General features: G+C 30.4%; 9 protein-coding genes across 9 annotated transcripts; 2 read left to right on the forward strand and 7 right to left on the reverse strand.

Moving 5' to 3' along the window:
* Window positions 1–250: 250 nt before the first annotated feature.
* On the reverse strand, window positions 251–889 carry TBLA0A04810 (emp24/gp25L/p24 family protein; the record flags this gene model as incomplete). The annotated part of the gene is made up of 1 exon (XM_004177745.1): window positions 251–889. The coding sequence occupies one exon, from the start codon at window positions 887–889 to the stop codon at window positions 251–253; it is 639 nt and encodes a 212-aa protein (XP_004177793.1).
* Window positions 890–1,375: 486 nt separating this feature from the next.
* SPO11 (DNA topoisomerase (ATP-hydrolyzing)) lies at window positions 1,376–2,539 on the reverse strand (the record flags this gene model as incomplete). The annotated part of the gene is made up of 1 exon (XM_004177746.1): window positions 1,376–2,539. One exon carries the CDS (start codon window positions 2,537–2,539, stop codon window positions 1,376–1,378), a length of 1,164 nt encoding a protein of 387 aa, XP_004177794.1.
* Window positions 2,540–3,123: 584 nt separating this feature from the next.
* Window positions 3,124–4,254, reverse strand: ANY1 (Any1p; the record flags this gene model as incomplete). The annotated part of the gene is made up of 1 exon (XM_004177747.1): window positions 3,124–4,254. The coding sequence occupies one exon, from the start codon at window positions 4,252–4,254 to the stop codon at window positions 3,124–3,126; it is 1,131 nt and encodes a 376-aa protein (XP_004177795.1).
* Window positions 4,255–4,917: 663 nt separating this feature from the next.
* Window positions 4,918–5,550, reverse strand: ADI1 (acireductone dioxygenase (Ni2+-requiring); the record flags this gene model as incomplete). Its single annotated transcript, XM_004177748.1, has 1 exon — window positions 4,918–5,550. One exon carries the CDS (start codon window positions 5,548–5,550, stop codon window positions 4,918–4,920), a length of 633 nt encoding a protein of 210 aa, XP_004177796.1.
* Window positions 5,551–6,942: 1,392 nt separating this feature from the next.
* On the forward strand, window positions 6,943–8,499 carry GAS5 (1,3-beta-glucanosyltransferase; the record flags this gene model as incomplete). Its single annotated transcript, XM_004177749.1, has 1 exon — window positions 6,943–8,499. One exon carries the CDS (start codon window positions 6,943–6,945, stop codon window positions 8,497–8,499), a length of 1,557 nt encoding a protein of 518 aa, XP_004177797.1.
* A 276-nt stretch (window positions 8,500–8,775) lies between these two features.
* On the reverse strand, window positions 8,776–9,651 carry YAP7 (Yap7p; the record flags this gene model as incomplete). Its single annotated transcript, XM_004177750.1, has 1 exon — window positions 8,776–9,651. One exon carries the CDS (start codon window positions 9,649–9,651, stop codon window positions 8,776–8,778), a length of 876 nt encoding a protein of 291 aa, XP_004177798.1.
* Window positions 9,652–10,110: 459 nt separating this feature from the next.
* On the reverse strand, window positions 10,111–11,646 carry MDM38 (ribosome-binding protein MDM38; the record flags this gene model as incomplete). Its single annotated transcript, XM_004177751.1, has 1 exon — window positions 10,111–11,646. The coding sequence occupies one exon, from the start codon at window positions 11,644–11,646 to the stop codon at window positions 10,111–10,113; it is 1,536 nt and encodes a 511-aa protein (XP_004177799.1).
* A 419-nt stretch (window positions 11,647–12,065) lies between these two features.
* On the reverse strand, window positions 12,066–12,386 carry MIM1 (Mim1p; the record flags this gene model as incomplete). Its single annotated transcript, XM_004177752.1, has 1 exon — window positions 12,066–12,386. One exon carries the CDS (start codon window positions 12,384–12,386, stop codon window positions 12,066–12,068), a length of 321 nt encoding a protein of 106 aa, XP_004177800.1.
* A 1,297-nt stretch (window positions 12,387–13,683) lies between these two features.
* TBLA0A04890 (uncharacterized protein) lies at window positions 13,684–16,839 on the forward strand (the record flags this gene model as incomplete). Its single annotated transcript, XM_004177753.1, has 1 exon — window positions 13,684–16,839. The coding sequence occupies one exon, from the start codon at window positions 13,684–13,686 to the stop codon at window positions 16,837–16,839; it is 3,156 nt and encodes a 1,051-aa protein (XP_004177801.1).
* Window positions 16,840–18,256: the final 1,417 nt, after the last annotated feature.

Raw genomic sequence — 18,256 nt, forward strand, 5'->3', positions numbered from 1 at the left:
AATATATCATCAATCCACATGAGCATTTCATCTTCGCATATTTTACAATTCAAGACCCACATCCTACATCTATCTTTGAAAAGTTAATATATTACATGAGCATCTAAATACTGTTATATAAAGCAAATTAGCCTTAGAGATATATATCTCAATATTATATATATATAGCCGTTTATAGTTATTTGCCCTCTAATCTGATGTTTCATTATCCAGTTAATCCATCAAATAAAAAACGTTCATGATGGAATGCTTATACCCATTGCTTATAATTGTTTTTGAATAATAATTGGATAGTAATTGATTGAGCTGCACTGATCCCAATCATAACTCCAACGATCAATAAAGACATCCAGGTTAAACTGGATTTAGTTGAAGTAACTGTATACATGTTTCTCCATTCTCTAGCTCTCAAGTAATTCATAGTCTTTGTTATCTTGTTTAAGTTTCTGTCTATTTCATCAATTGAGTTTTTAGCCATTAGTTCTTCAGGTGGAATAAATTCATCGTCAGCATTTTGCTTTTCTAAATTATCTAATTCTAAGATAAATTCAACCATCTTAAAATCACCACCATGATTATTAATAAAGCAGAAACTATATTGACCCAGACCGAAAGATCTTAATAGAAAATCAGCATATTTCTGTTGCTTTTCTCTAACGATAATAACACCTTTTGGAGATGTAACTTCGAAGTCGATCTCAAAATTCCCACCAGTTAAAACTTGGTAGCCAACAACTAAAGCTTCATCTTCAGTTAAAAGATCATGATAAACACATTCCCTAGAGTTGGCAGGAAGTGAAATAGCCATCTGAGCTTGTGGTTTAGATGAAGCTAAAGTCCACGAGATGATGGACATCAAACAGAATAAGATAGAAATTAGAATAGCCATTTTTGGGTATGATTAAAAGGTAAAATTGGATCTTCTATAGCAACAGATCTGGGGAATAAGTAATCCTTATCTACAATGACTTTTATACAATGTGAGTTCAAACCAATAATTAGCTTTTAATGTATGATTCTAGTAAACTTTTTCAAACTAATTGTTTTCCTACATTTATAATATTTCTCCAGAGCTGACTATAGCAAAACAACAGGCCAAAGTCAGTGAAATAAACTAACCGAATTTCACGAAACGCGACACGCATATTTCTTTCAGATTTTACACAACAAAACACGTAAAGGGGATGATGGATCGTAAATATTTTTGTTGAAAAAAAAATATAAATATATGAAAGATTTAACAAATAACTAAAGAACAATCTCTTTTTTATTTTTTTAATAATTAGTACTTTTTACTTGTCATCCTGTTTATGAATATGTTGAGTGATAAAATTGCAACTGAGTAGATCGAGGCGGTAGGAAGAATCTAGTATGATCATAATTGCATAATGTCAGAAGGAGTCATACCATTCATTTCAGCTTTCTTTTGAAAGAATAATTGTACTTGAAGTTCTCTGACCAAGTTTCTTTTAGAATAATGGATAACTTCTTTACTACTACTATCATCAACTAGTTTTGCTAGCAAATTCATGGCTACAATAGAATCTAAAGCAGATAGTGGTAAAAATTGAATTGAGTTTGAAGTATCTTTAAACTTCGATATGATGAGGTGTGTAATAAATATTCCGCGATATGATAGTTTTTGGGTAGCAACATCGATTGAGGAAGAAGAAGAAGTAAGGTACTTGCATGCGATGTCGATACCATGAGGATCTGCATCTGTTAATATCGTCCAAGAAATTTGCTCATAACTTGCGTTACTTCTTTGTAATACTTCCAGAAAGGTTCTAGTTAGAGTATCAGGATACCCTTTACCGGTAATGATGATGGTATCTTGAATTTTTCGCTCTTGTATATATTTTCCTAAACTGTTGAATACTGCTTCTTTTTCTAAAACAACAATTCTTTTTATTTTTTCTGCTGTATTAAGCTTAACACTACTCTTACTGTTCATATAAGGTATCAATTGTGTGGACAAATCATTCATTTGTTCAGTTTTTCCTGATGTGGATACTTCAATAAATACAGGACTAAAACAAAGTCCCTTTTGTGCAGCCACTATATTTAACATATCCTTCGAAGGGAGGCTGAATGTTTTTTGTATTATTTCTAACCCATTTTCAACAGATCGTTGAGTTCTATAGATTTCTTTATTGTCGTAAAATACATCTCGAATGGTACTTATTCTATTTATAGACAATCTCTTATAAATAGTTCGAAGTAAAGAAAGCAACACACTTAATCTATTCATATTCATTAGAATTGTCAAGGATTCCCAGAATTGGCCCGTCGGTGGGAAATTTATATTTATCTTATTACCATTATTATAAAATGTAAACATGACAGATATATGATGATGTTGAAGTGCTGTAGCCGCCAATGTCAATGGATTTTCAATATTATCAAGCAACTTATTTGGAACTTCAGAAAATTCTTTGTTTTGACAAAACAATACCTCTCGTGTATTAGACTTGAAAAAGCTCTGTAATTCGTGTTTTCTAGGGTATTTCTCAATGAGTTCATCTAGCGTCCAATCCATTAAAGCTTATAGAAATTCTAAAAATTCACGTTTTTCTAGTTAAAAAAAATTAATTATCAGTATATATTTTAAATTAATAAGATAATTAATCAATTGATAATATAAATTGCAACACAACTATAAACAGATTCAACAGAAAAAAAAAGGCTAAAATTGATTTGCAGTTTGACATGAGATGCGCATTCCGGAGTTTAAATAATTATTATACATTATCGGAATAAATATAAAAAAAATATATATATTTAAAAGTTAATAAGCTGATTTAATGGCTAATAAATTAAAATTCATTTAATCATAGATGCATGCTATCAATTATAAAATTTTTTCATACTGAAAAGTGAATGAATTATGCTACATAAGTGTTAGACAGAGTTAAAACTATATTACAGGTATTTATTTAGTTTATTTTATTTTATTTTATTTTTTTATTTTACTTTTTTTTTGCTTAAAAATGTATAAGGGATATTATTATTGTAATGCAAGGTACAAAATGAATGAATAAATGAGCACACTTTAGGGAATAGTGTCATGCGAATCTGAAATTGTTTAGTGAAAAATAGAGTGAGAAAAGTGTTCATTAATTATTATAAAGATGAAGTTCTTGGCCTTGGAGTTGGTATGTCCGCCGTACAAGTGCTGTCTCTTTCCACATCCAATATTTGTGCTGTAGATGGCGATCTAGAGACGTAGGCATTTAATTCAAAAGTTTCCAATTCTTCTTTTAATTCATCTGCTTCGAAATAATATTTGTAAAAGATATATTGGCCACCAATATAAAAATCTAAAGACATTTGGAAAAATGCAAAAAATAAAAATAAAATAGAGATATTCTTGGCACCAAAAACTAAGTATGTGATCTTTAATGTATCACCGCATAACCAACTTACTAATAAAATCAATTTAAACCCTTGGACTGACTTTAGCTTATATAGAATGGCAATCTGAGGCAAAGGCAATAATGATTCTACTAATAAACCCAAAGAGCCTATGACTGAACCAATCCATTGAGCTAATTCTTCCCAATCCATAATATGAGAAACGAAAAAAGTTATTAACAATTGGAAAGTTGCAAAATATGCCAAGAATTTCCAGAACATTTTATCTTCATCCCATTGCCAAAAGGATTTTATTCTTTTAAAACTTGGATCAAAGAATTTTAAAATTTTATAAAATATAGCAATAAAAACTCTTGAAATATAATCAAGGAATGATTTGAATGAAAGATTTTTCACTGTGGATCTCCAACCTGAACTGAAAAATGGAGGTCTTGATGAACCAAAAGTTTCAAACCAAATTTCATGAACAGTTTCAGCCAAAGGCTCTAAAGTAATTAAATTGCGATATTTATATTCTTCTGGGCGATACCTCAAACTAGTTCTTAATAGTATCAATTGAATAAATATCATAACCAAGGATTGACGTAGTAAACTAATTTCGTAAGGTGTTATCAGATAATACGAGACTCTTAATATACTTGCTATCAACATTGTTGCACATATATCGATGGAAAATCCCAATGCCGTTTGAGATTTTTCAATACTATATATAGTAGTACCATATGAAAACAACGGAGTGAAGCTAATTAGGTTATTTGCCACAAATTGCATGGTAAACCATTCTGGAATATAAAATTGATCAACACGCGGAAGATATGATGCTAACGTATCAGTTGCTGATGGTACGGTATTCTGTATAGTGGTATGTATATCTTCCATAGTCAATTGTCTTATAAGGATAGGGGAATCTTTTTTTCTTTCTTTTTTCAAAAAACAATTGTAAGATAATCAATTAGTTATTATATCAGTGAGAAATAAAACAAAATGATTTGAATTGTACACTTATTTATCTTGTGCTTTTTTTCTTTTTCTCTGTTTAAGATAAGTAGCTAAGCGACTAACGAATAGGAATAATTCTGGTGTTCACCTACTTATTTGGATTGGAACAATTACTGTATCAGGTTCACTCTGTTGAAAAGTATTGTTGCTTTTATTTTGTTTTTTTTGTTTTTATTTCCTTATAGTTTATTTTAGTTTCATAATATTTGTTTTAATTTCAAAGATGTCGAAGTTTTCTTGCGACGCAAGGATTCACAAAATGTCAGTAAATATGAAAGATTTAAAAATATACATTCTTCCATCCATATAATTATAAGGAACTTTCACATGCTTTTACCATCTACTGTAACAGACAGATAGGGTTTTGATATATTAGAATACAACGCCATACTAAAAGCTATTGTTATGATGAATGTTATTTTAAAGTTAAAGAATATATAATGAACAGTAAGCCGATACACATATAAACAAACGAATAAATGAATAATTATATAGAAAGAAAGAAAAAAAATCAAAAAAAGACAAAACAAAAAGGAGAGACCATTAAAGATTGAAAGTCTCTAAATATTGCTTGCGGATTGGAGTGAGATCCCCCTTAGTTCTTTCTATAGCCAACCACTTGGGTTGATCTTTGAATAGACGCAAGGCCTTGATATGATTACTGGAGGTCAAAGTGAAACGGTGGTATATCCCGGCAGGCACCACCAGAAAGTCTCCCTTTTCTACCTTACAACGGATCCAATCATTCTTGTTGCTTCTGAAATCAAAATAACCATCACCTTCTAAACAATATCTAATTTCTTCATCTTCATGAAGATGCTCATCGAAAAAAATATTTAATTGACTAACAAGAGCTTTTTCATCATTCTTAAAAGTTTTCAAATTTAATTCAATAGTATCCCTATTCTTATAAGCTCTATTTTTGGCAAACTTATTCACGTCTTCCAATTTGGGCATATGATAGTACTCTACTCCAATTTTTTTCAAATCACTTACATCTGCTTTTCTTCCTGATTCATGAGGCTCTCTGAAATCGACAGAATAATCATTATCGTAGAAATATATCTTGGAATTACTTAACACTGAATAAAATAGTCTACTGTTTCCAGCAGCTAGGAAACGTAGGTTGTGTTGTACTGGCAGTTGTACCCTTGAACAGACCCTTAATAACGACATTTTTTTTATGATATTTATGACAGAAACTAGAGAGTTTTCACAATGAAACAAGTCTAGTAGTAGCTTTGAATAGCGAACAAACGCAAGCTATAATTACACGTCACCTTCAGCTTCTAAAGGCTACTACTATTTTACATTTGTTGCCACAAATGAATTCTAAATAGCTTAGTTAAAACTTTCATCACGGAGTGCTTATCGGTCTAGCCAGATCGAATTCAAAGTTTTTCCGGAATGAAATTTTAAATGATCCGAAGAAATTTTAAACTTCATTATAGACAAAAATATAAAACACGCTTTAATATGCCTTTCTTTCAATTATGAGATTGTTTTAACAAAGGAATTCAAGAATGACACCATTGTATGGATTATATTGATAATTAAAAGTGTCAATTCTTGCTACAAAATAATGACTATGCTGGTAGATATGTGAACTTTTGCCAGCCCCAAAGCTATGCTAATGTTTGTATTTTAGGAAGAAATAGAATACAATACGTCACCCCAGATAATCAGAATCCATTCTCTATAGACGTATAGTATCTCTATATAATTAGAAACAAAGAGGAGTATCACAAAATATCCGGTCTGTCTAGCATTCTAGTTTAATTCAGTTTAGGTAATACATTGCAATTACCTGCAATAACAATTCCTTTCTAGTCTCTTGCTACTGTAAAGTACCTTGACCATGAACGATTCTTGAACTCGGCTACACTTGCCATGTTGGCAGCCATGGCAGAATAAAAGATGTGTAAGGTTTGTTACTAAAACACGGTAGCAGTCTATTTAGCCCAAACTTAATTCCAATTTGGTGTGTATTTTTTTTTCTTTGGTCCCTTTTAGGCTATTTTGGATAAATATTTCGTGTTTTCTTGCTGGGTTATTTCAAAATAGGATTCAAATCAATACAATTGCCAGCGATTTGTTTTTCCAAAAAATATGTCAACATACATGTGTTATGGGACATGACCAGTGGTTCCTTTAAAAGTAGTATTTTGAATCAAAATTCTCGTTCTTGATCCAGAACGCTACCATGACTTCTAGCAGATTAAATTCTTTGTGCATTTGCGTGTTGAAAAAAAAATTTTTCTATAATTTTTGTATGATCTAAGCTTTCTCAATTGAGCTATATTAGTGAAAAATAGTGCTAAATTACGCTTTAGATATTATGATCAGTTAGGCACTTTATGCTTGCTTGCCCGCATAGAATATATATATTTTTTTTCAACTCCCTGGTTTTCATTACCAAACATAGTCATGAATTCCATCAGTAACCACTTGTATTTAAGCATCATCTTTTAATACTTTTCGTATTAGAATTTTAGTTGTAAGTATTTTATAGAAACGATATCGAGATAACCACAACACATTGCATATATACAAATTCAATTATACATAATGAGAGGTTTACTCACAACAGCACTGGCTGCATTAGGTTCTCTATCAACATTTGTCAAGGCAGAATCTAGTAATTCCACGTTAGAACCTATCACAATTAAAGGTAATGCCTTTTTCACTGGTGACTCTAGATTTTACATTCGTGGTGTTGATTATCAACCTGGTGGTTCCTCTAATTTAACTGATCCTTTAGCTGATACCGATGCTTGTAAGAGAGATATTGCCGCCTTCCAAGACCTAGGTATTAACACCATTAGAGTTTATACTGTGGATAACAGTGAAGATCATACTGAATGTATGAATATGTTGGCAGATGCCGGTATTTATTTAATCTTGGATGTCAACACTCCAGATAGTTCTATTTCTCGTTTTGATCCTCGTTGTTCTTATAATGCTGATTATTTACAAAATGTTTTTGCTACCATTGATGCATTTGCTGATTACTCAAATGTCTTAGGGTTCTTTGCCGGTAATGAAGTTGTTAACAGTGTAAACACCACTGGTACTGCTACCTATGTTAAGGCTGTCGTTAGAGACATGAAGAAATATATTAAGGCAAGAAATTATAGAAAAATCCCAGTTGGTTATTCTGCCGCAGATATTACTTCTAATAGACAATTAATTGCTAATTATCTAAATTGTGGTGATGATGAAGATTCAAGAATTGATATGTTTGGTATTAATGATTATTCTTGGTGTGGCCCTTCATCATTTGTGGTTTCTGGTTACGCTGATAAGATGAAATTATATAAAGGTTACTCAGTACCAATGTTTTTAAGTGAGTTTGGTTGTAATGAAGTTAAAACTTCAAGACCTTTTACTGAAATTGAAGCCATCTATTCTACACAAATGTCCTCAGTTTTCTCTGGTGGTTTAGTTTATGAGTATTCCCAAGAAGCTAACAAGTATGGTTTAGTTCAAATTAATGATGATGGTACTGTTACCAAATTAGAAGACTTCACAAACTTGAAAAATGAATACAAAAAAGTATCTAATCCTCAAGGTGATGGTGGTTATTCTGATTCTAACGATATCTCTACCTGTCCAGATTACCAAAAAGGTACTTGGGAAGCTAACAATACTTTACCAGCTATGCCAAGTGCAGCTTCTGCTTATTTTTCCTCAGGTGCTGGTGAACCATTAGGCACTAACGCCTCCACTGAAAATAGTTGTTATGATGATGAAGATGATGAAGATGATGAAGATGATGAAGATACTACTTCTTCTTCAAGTGCTTCAGCTTCTTCCACATCTTCTGCTCCATCTTCAGAAGCTTCTTCCTCTAGTGACTCAGCTTCTGCTACTTCATCTGAAGCTTCTTCATCTACGGTTGAATCTTCTTCATCCGAAGCTCCAACTTCTTCAACAATTACTTCGGAATCCAAATCTTCTAGTATGGTCAGCTCCACTTTAACAACAAAGGGTAAAAATGGCAAAGATGCTTCTGGTTCTGCAGGAAGTTCATCATCCAGTTCTAACTCCAAAGGTGCTGCTAATGCAGTTCAAGTTCCACTAGTTTTTGAAATGATTTCTTATGTCATTAATATGCTATTATAGAAACGTAATAATATTTCATTACATTTTCCAATTTTTTACGATATTTTTTTTACTTTTACATGTTTCATGCTTTCACTTCAATACTTTTCAATTCAATTAAATTCAATTCCCGTTTCCCATTATCATTGATCTTTTAAAGATCCGTTTTTTATATTTATAAATATTTCATTGTTCTTTTAAGAATATACATACATAAAGTCTACATACTATGCTAGGTTACTATTTTTTTAACAGGTTTTTAACATTCAATTAATGTTAATTGCGTATAGACGTTAACTAAGTTTCCTTATCTATGGGCCGTATACATGTTGCTTCAATGTCATCACATTTAGTGCATGTTTCTGGGTTCGAGGAACATTTTTCTCCGACACATGGTTCTATTACGTCGTTTGTTTGAATTGTATCTTTTTCAAATTCTCTACAGACACAGGTACTCGAATCTGTGCAAAATCCACATGAAACAGTAGCAGAATCAAATTGGATTGTTTTTGGCTGTATATATTCATCAGCCATATTAGACGTATTATTATCTTGTTTCAAAATTTTAGATGTAGGTAGAGGAACAGCTTTCATTGGTTTTATTTCACTTAAAAGTGATTTTAAATTAAGTTGGGTTATAGGAATATCTTTTTTCTGAATCCTGCCTTTCTTTGGTTTATTAGCTTTCTTTATAGCATAAATTTCAGAAAAATCAATTTCATTTAATGAATAATTGTCCTTAGTAGCGGGAGATTCCTTTAATGCTAATTCTAATTCTTTAATCTTATCTTTGCATCTAATATTCTCCTTTAAGGTAGATTCTAGCATAGATTTGGAATTTTTTAATTCTGAGTCTATATTGTGAAACATCGTTTGCCATTTAAGTACTAAATTTTGTAAACTCTCCACCGTTTGTTCCAGTTGAGTTACACGATTAGCATTTCTTTCTCTAAAAGCTCTTTGAGCATCCCTATTTCTTTGTTTTTTTTTTTCAGAATCAAGTGCTGTATTATTTTGATCTGATGGTGATGAGTTATTTGATTTCATTTTTGATTTCTTTTTAGATGCATTCCTGGGAGGCAGGTCCCAATTTTTAATTAATATTGTGCTAGACATAGCTCTTAAAGATTCAACATCATCTTTAGATTGTAATTTAGGATAAATCTCTCTCATTGTAAAGTCTCTTTGATATATATTTGTTCATACTTAACTATGGCATTCTCTTTCAAATAGGATGAGCTTAGGAAACTTTCAAGTATATTTATGCTTGTTTGTTGTTGTTGTTGTTGTTTTTTTATTTCCTTTACCAATATATGACTTAATCTCTTTTTTCCTATCAGATGAGTTAGGAATTGAAAATAGCGCACTGCACCCAATTTCGGACTATTTTAAGACCGATTAATTTTTAAATTACTAAACAGATGAGATACCGATTTATATAGTAAGAGTGCTGATATAAATAAAATATTAGTTAATACGTATATATATATTTATATGAATAAGTTTAATAAATAAGAATATGAAGATTGGTATAAATATTTATAAATAAGTTTACCCCTTTAAAGGTCTGTAAGTAAAGCCGCTAAATGAGAACTGGAAGATATTATGGGATATCAAGGGCAAAAAAAAGCATCATTCCAATTTCTTTTTTTCATCTAATGTAGATGCACTTCCATCCAATGAAGATGGAGTTGTATCTTCATCCAAAGTTATAAGATCATCTTGTTTTGAAGCAGTTTGTCTTTTATCCATTTGTTCTTTCTTTATCATTTCTTCCTGTTCCTTCAAGACATTCAATTTAAATTCATTATCATCCAATTTAGATTCTGGTATTTCTTCAAGCTCATTTACTTCTGTACTTTTTAAATCATAAATTGCTTGATCTTCAAATAATTTATTAGCAGTGTTATTTTCGACAATTTCTGTTGGATTATGTATTGTTTCATTTGTATCATTTACTGTATCAATTGGAGTTTCGGAAACATCTAATTTTGTAATGTTATAAACTGGATCAGGTATTGAACTTAAAACTTTTAAGATTGCCTCATAGTATAGGTTTAATAATGACTTTGATAATAATTCATCAGATTTCATGACTTTAGCCTTTAATTCTAATAGTTCTGCGTTGAAAGTGAAAGTTGCACTTAAAACCATTAAAACTGAAGGGATTTTTTCATGTAACCTTAAAAAAAGCCAAGCTCTTAATTTTTCTGAAAGTACATCATCTGGGACACCATAAGCTTTAATACCACGAGAAACACACGCATGATTTAATTCATCCTTTGATAATGAATTTACACCTTCGTATGATATGATTTTATCATCATTCATCGTTCTTTTCAATTCTCTACGGATTTGGGAACGTAACATATTATCATTACCAAATGGAATTATTGACATGAATTTAGCCATTGCTACCAATTGAGGGCGTGATAAATTATCCAGCACTGTATCATTTTTAAAGAATCTTGCTATTTCTGAAATTTCCTCCATTGTAAAAGAATCTAAATTTTTTTCGATTGAAGGGTCATTAATTTTTTTAAAAAATTTGTAAAATTTCAACTTATTTTCTTTTGATTTAATAGAATCGAATTTTATGAATACTTTTGATTCTTCTAAAGTATTATGTAAGAATTGAGAAGTCTTTTTCCTTGTTGTGATTAAAGAATCTCTTTTCAAATTTTTTGATTTTTTAGATTCATAAGTGGAAGGTAAAAGATTGGGGAAAAGTTTAAGAGCAATTGGCAATAATAATTCAGCAAAAGGTATAATAACAAAGGCAGAGAAGGGGACTAATCTTAATATATCCGAAGTAGTTCTTTTCAATTGGATTCTTTCTCTACGAGTTAAATCATAACCAGCCACTTGTTTCGACAATAATTTTGTAGAGATTTTAACTTCATATGCTAATAATTTACTGCCATGGACATAATGATTTATTTCATTTTTAATCTTTTGAGATAAAGAAGGGGGTGAGGAGGGAGTAGAAGGGGGAGTAGAAGAAGGAGTGGAAGGAGGCTTTGAAGCAGGTGGAGTAGATTGATTAGAAGAGTAATATCTTGGGAATAACGGTACTATTGATTTTTGCAATCGATGATTCAAAGAATAACATAGACGAATATAACTAATCCTTGAAAATATATGATTTGTTTTATATAATGACGGCATCTGTTTAAATACTTTTTTTAAAAAAAATTGGAAAAGTAATCAAAAACTGCTTGATAATTCTCTACTTTTTATAGTTAAATAGTAATAATAACAAATGGTGATGTTAATTTATCTTTCTTGTATGATAAATTGTAAGGGAAATTTTTTCAGTTTTCTTATTTTAATTTAATTTAATTTTTCTTCTACAGAATTCAATTTCGGAGTAATAAATTCGGAGATGATTCGAATTTACTAGTTTTAACTTGACTATCGATGATTAATCATAGTTAGAAGAAAAATACACCATAGCAAAGTACACATATATTTATAAGTTAAAACTATATATTCATATATATATATCTAAATAGATATCGTTATCGCTATGTATATAAAGATATAGAATTGTAGAGGCATGCAGTAATTGATTGTATAAAAAATATCTATATAAACGAACTCTTCTCAAATTTATTTTGTTGAGGCAAGCCTGGGCTCAATTGTTCAACTCGAGAACGAGGATAAACTTTGAAAGTTGTTGGAGAGTTAGAACGTACTGTAGGGAACCAAGAAGAAGGTAAGAATCTCCAAGCAAATTCATGAGCAAACAATTCACCTAAACCCAACATGAAACCGTTGATCAAGGGAAGAATCAAGTTGATGGCACAGGAGGTAGCATAGTTGATAGATACCAGACTCTTGCTCTTATTTTGTTTTAAGGTTTGATCGTTATCCTTTGACATTGTCTTTGTGAAAAAGTATTTCATTTATTACCGTTAAGTATACTGGCTTTTTTTATTTTTATTTTTATATATATATATATATATAATTTTCTTAGTATTTTTCTTAGATTTAAAATATTTAAAGTATGTGAAATTTAGCATTTGAAAAGTTGAAAGACAAGGCATAATTCCGAAGAAAATGTCTAGAATTGGGTATTCGTTTGTAAATATCTCCGTCGGTGATGTTCCAATCTGAAACAGAGCACCCGGACATTCTCTACCGGACACTCTGGCCATGGACAAACAGGCTTAGGACGAAAAGGCCTCGGACAAACTGATCCCGGACACTATGGCCTTGGACAGACTGATCTAGGACACTGTTGTTTCGGACACCTCCATGGAATTCCCGGACACATCCGTGGTTTGATCGGACATAAACTCGGACGGACACAATTCGGACAGTAGTTCGGACACTCTCCAGTCCGGTCGAGAGTGGTCCATGCGGCTGTGTTGTCCAACTCAAGTACCCGTGAGTTTATATCCATGTCTGGACATTTGCCTACCTTCCTCTTTCACAAATGTCCAAGTACCATCATTTGTCATTTTTCCTGATCTGTCCTATGGTTTGTCCTCTCATTTCACTTCTGCCAGCGTGGACCACAACGACAACATTGACCATTACAAAAAGCTCATCACAACATGGCATCATATCACATCTCCACGGAGATCGTCAACAATGGGATAAGCCAGCAAGACTACGACTACGACTAAGACTAAGACTACGACTACATCAAGATGCGTCACAACAAACACAGGCTCTGTTTGTTAAAGTGTTTTTGCCGCTCTTGGCGTGTATTACATATATATAATACAACACATATGCCTATATATAAGTATATATAATTATATATACTTATATATTATTCCATGACTTATATGCTATGTCACATTTAATATCGCCGGCTATAAAAAAATTAGAACTTATTATATAATAAAACCTTCTATTTAGTAGGCAAAAACATCCCGAACGGGATCAACAAAAACTATACTCAGATAACAATAATTCTCGACTTTCTCGACTTTCTCGACTCGAGACAACTCGGATAAATCACGAAAATAAAAATAATTATAAACAAAGCAAATCGAAAAAAAACTAGAAATAAAAAAAGAAAAAAAATAAATAAATAAATAAATTCAAAAATAAATAATAAATAAAACAAAAAGAAGAAGAGTAGAGGCAAAACAATAGTTCAAATAAATCGCTAAGATAAATAGATAAACAAACATATTCCAAGTTGAAATTCAATTTTGAAAACAATAAACAAAGTAGATAATCTTGGAAATGACTAGTCATCTGGTTCCATTATCCAATGTGATGAGTTCAAACCTACAAGATATTAAAGAAGAAGACGATATACATATTACCCCAGTTTACACTGATCAAAGTACTATTAGTTTGTTAAAAGAATCTTCCTCGTCGTTTTGCAGTTCTATGATGGGCATCACCCAAGGTTTCTCAGATTCAAATAATAGCACCAATAATTTAGATAATAATAATACTACGAGTAATAATTCTACAAATAATTCTACAAACAACACGACAAATTTGATTTTGAGTAATACAAATAGTAAATCAATGGATTTCCAAATCGATCCCATAAACGGCAATATAAATATCAATTTGAATTCGCCGCATAATGAAAATAATTCGATCATTCAGCGATTAGATGCCACTGCGTTGAACTCTACATCCACAGCCACAAATTCCACTTCAACATCAATCATTAATAATACAACAAACCTGACAAATGATACGAATAATACTACAATTAATAATTTTAGTACGAGCAATCTGCTTACTCTGGATAATCCTCATGATTTACATCTGAATAAGGATATATCAATAGACCCTTACCATAACATCATCATGAATCATCAAAAGACTCCCTTGTTATCCACTTCAAATGATTTAGATCATACTCCAAGTTTATTATTAAGCAATCCAAACTCCACTTATAAGAGTAATAGTAAAGAAGAATTATCATTATTGCCACCATTACCGAATACAATAGATAATGTAACTGATCATGGGTTTGCATCTTCTATCTTACAATCAACCCCCATAGATAATGTAATTCAAACAGATCAAAGAAATATTAATAGTAATATTTCATCCAATGCTGATGCTAATAATAGCACAAATAATATCATAAATAATAATACCCCAGCTAGTGCTACTACTACAACAACTACTACTACTATAAATAATAATAATAGCAATAATGGTAATAATAATGGTAATAATAATGGTAATATTAATAATGATAACATATTAGACATCACTTCTAATTCAAATGATGAATTAGAAATTAAAGGACAATTAGAAAATCAAAATATTTTAAATTTAAATTATAATCATGATACTGATAGTCTGGTCTTACCAAAGAGTGATTTTTCTGATGCAGCAATGGCTTTTGATTTGTCACCAGAATTTAAAATATTATCAAATGATTTGAAAAATGATGAACAAAGTCATCTGTTATCCCCAAATTTATTAAATGATTCGATTGTTCAACCAATAAAATCTCCTAGATTATTATTAAAAAAAACTTTTTCCAATTCGCTCTTGAATAGTCCAAATCATCACTCAGATAATGATATTAATAACTCAAAATCACCAAAATTAAATAGCACAAGATTAAATCATTCAAATTCTACTACAACCAATTTTTTATTATCGAAATCAAATTCGTTCCAACAAAAGAATTCAGCAATTTTAAATTCATTTAATGAAAATTCATTCATTAATTCTGGTAATACCACCAATACTACCATTTTATCTTCACCAAATTCAAACATTTACCAAAATTTAGATTCGAAAAGTCTTTCTTATTTACAAAAAAATACTGAACCTACTGATTATATAGACCATGATACTGATATCCTATCAAGTAATTTATTGATGGAAGGAATTGGTATTAATATGCCCACTCTTAATATCCCCAGATCAAGTATCACAAGAAATAATAGTTTAAGTATTAATAGCATGAAAGAAAATAATACATCAATAAACACAACTGCTAGCACTACTAACACTAACACTACCCTTCCTTCTCTTACCTCTAACAATAATGTAAGTTCAAATAATAATGATAGTTTCGATAATTCCAAAAATAATACTGATGATTCTAAAGGTATTAAAAGAATTCCTTTATTAAGAAGAGCTTCAAGTGTATTAAGAAGAAGAACTTCTTTAAAGAGAAAGAATAAAAATAAAGATGGAAAAGATGTTAAAGATGGGAAAAATGATATTTCTCAATCTAATGGAAATATAAATAATATTACCAATAACAGTAACAATTCTCAATCTAATAGCAATTTAACTAATAATGTAATTATGGACAATAAGATACCTTTTCCAAATTATACAAAATCACCACCAACGACCCCTCATTTAAATGGTTCTTCATTTGATTCAAATACACAAAAATTTAATTTACAGCCACATACTCCTAGAGCAAGGAATATTTCAAATGCTACGGTTCTAAGTGATCTTCAAAAACAAATTCAACTTCAAAAGAAAGAAAGTAATATGGATGAGTTGCATTATGTAACTCAAATAGATGTTGATGTTGAACCATTGCCTGATTATAAAAATTCAAGAAATGGTGATGTGAGTCGAAGCCCATCTTTTGGTTCTAAAGTTAAAAGAAGCATATCCAGAATAATTAGTACCAATAAAAGTTCATCTAATCAAAGTAAACCAGCCTCTAGAACCTCTAGTACATCTTCTAACAAAAATAACCCTACTACTAACAATAACATTAATGCCAATAGCGTTAATGTAGATATTTCTAAAATTTATAACCATCAAAAATCATTGTCCCAACATAAAACTGATGTAATGGAAACTCCTGAAAAAAAATCGTTTGTCGCATCATCTCCAAATCATAAGAGAGATTCTGAAACTCCAACTTACATTCATCCCAAACCTATTAGTAGAAATAGTACAATAGATGGTTCTTCGAAGGGAGCCCTTAATAAAAATGAAAACTTCAAAACTTATAATTCATCAAGTTCTATTCCTACTTTAAAAAATGATGAAATAACGGTTGATATTGATAAACTAACACAAACAATTCCTGTTATTACAGTCACTGATGGTATTAATGGTGGGTCTTCAAATTCTGTTCAAATCCAATCTAATTTAGCCTTAGACGATGTGTTTCAATCAAATCGTGGTAAAATTGAACAAGGTTATGGAAATGACAGAAAGGAAAATTCTAAACCACAAATGATATCATTAAAAGAATATATTAGTATCCTTTTGAAACAACAACACACAGAAGATGAAAGGTTTGCCAAATTAGAAGAGGAATTCACCGATTGTGGTTGGTGCTCTAAAGAGGATATTCAAATTTTAAAGCATAAACGGATATTGATGAATAAAAGATGGGCAGAAAGGATCTCATATTATCAAAGCAGAATTGACGCATAACATTACAAAAAGCATACATATTCAAACTTCGCATTCTACATAATTATATATATATTATTTTGATATAATATTCTACGCATTTTTTATTTATTTTAATGAATTAACGTTAACTTTTTTTAACGTATATATCTTCTCATTTTTTAAATAGGCTTTGTTCTGTGGTGAGAAGCCAAGTTTATTGTTTCAAGATAATGATTGAAAGTTGAATTATAGTCTAGTAATTATGTCTAACTCTTACTAAGAATATTTTTAGAGATATACAAGTTAACCGCATTAAGTATAGACAATGAAGTTATAAAATTTATGGACAAAACTGTAATAATGTTATTTTACAATACAATAAGTTGATAAAATACTTTCTTTTAACAGAGCTTTTACAAATACTTGAAATAATAATAATAAAAAAAATTTGGTTGATTAGCTCTATATGTCTAAAATAAGAAAGTGCTATTGTTACTAAAAATCCTGAAAGTAGCTATATTGAATAAAATTCAATATAATTCTTATAGGGAAATACTAGATAAAAATGTTTTCCAATCTGCTAGATTAATTACTTGTAAGACAGTTTCAAAAATAGTTATTACTAAATTTGTAACGGAACCTTCACCACAGAATAGTTGTATTTATACAAGAATTTATAAATATTTTAAGAGAAGAACTAAGTTGGACCTAAATATCATACTGCAGGAAAAATTCTTATGAAATGCTACTGGTATAAATTATTCTGGATATCTTTTAAGAAAAGCATTATTTTTTAGAAAAATACATGATATGTATACCTCGGTATGATCAATAATAGAGTTCTTAAACTAATTAGAAGGGCATATAGCAAGTAAGTGTACACTAGGAACCGCAAGCCATACTACAACAGTTGTGGAAAGATACTACTACCTTCGTCTAGAATTCTAAAAAAAATTGTATCTTTATTCCTCAGAAGGATGAACCTCTCCATACTTCATACATGTAAATGGTTGAATATTAATAATCACATAGAGAAGAACAAAGAAAAATATTCTTACTTACAGATGGCTAGTTCACTAAGAGAGAAATTTTTTCAGAATAACAAGGATATTTAGCATGTGGAACTTAGGCATTTTTGTTCTTATGTTAGTAATTAAAGAAAATTATTAGAAGAAAATGAGAAAATTTTTATGAAACCTTAAATTTATTTAATACTATTCAGCTTTTAGATGAATCTCAAAAAAGTACTGATACCAAGTACCCCTTCATGTTAATTTATTATTTATGAGTAATTACAATTATACACGAAATCGTAATCTTCTCGAAAATTGTATTGCTCAAAAAGAAAGCCGATACAGAAAGTGTTATTAGGATTAAATACTTCTTTCAAATTGACCAAATATTATGCGAGAAGCCTAACCATGGGGCAAAATATTTATATGGAAAAAGTGTTGCG

Source organism: Henningerozyma blattae, chromosome 1, assembly GCF_000315915.1.
Source record: "Henningerozyma blattae CBS 6284 chromosome 1, complete genome".
Taxonomy (NCBI): domain Eukaryota; kingdom Fungi; phylum Ascomycota; class Saccharomycetes; order Saccharomycetales; family Saccharomycetaceae; genus Henningerozyma; species Henningerozyma blattae.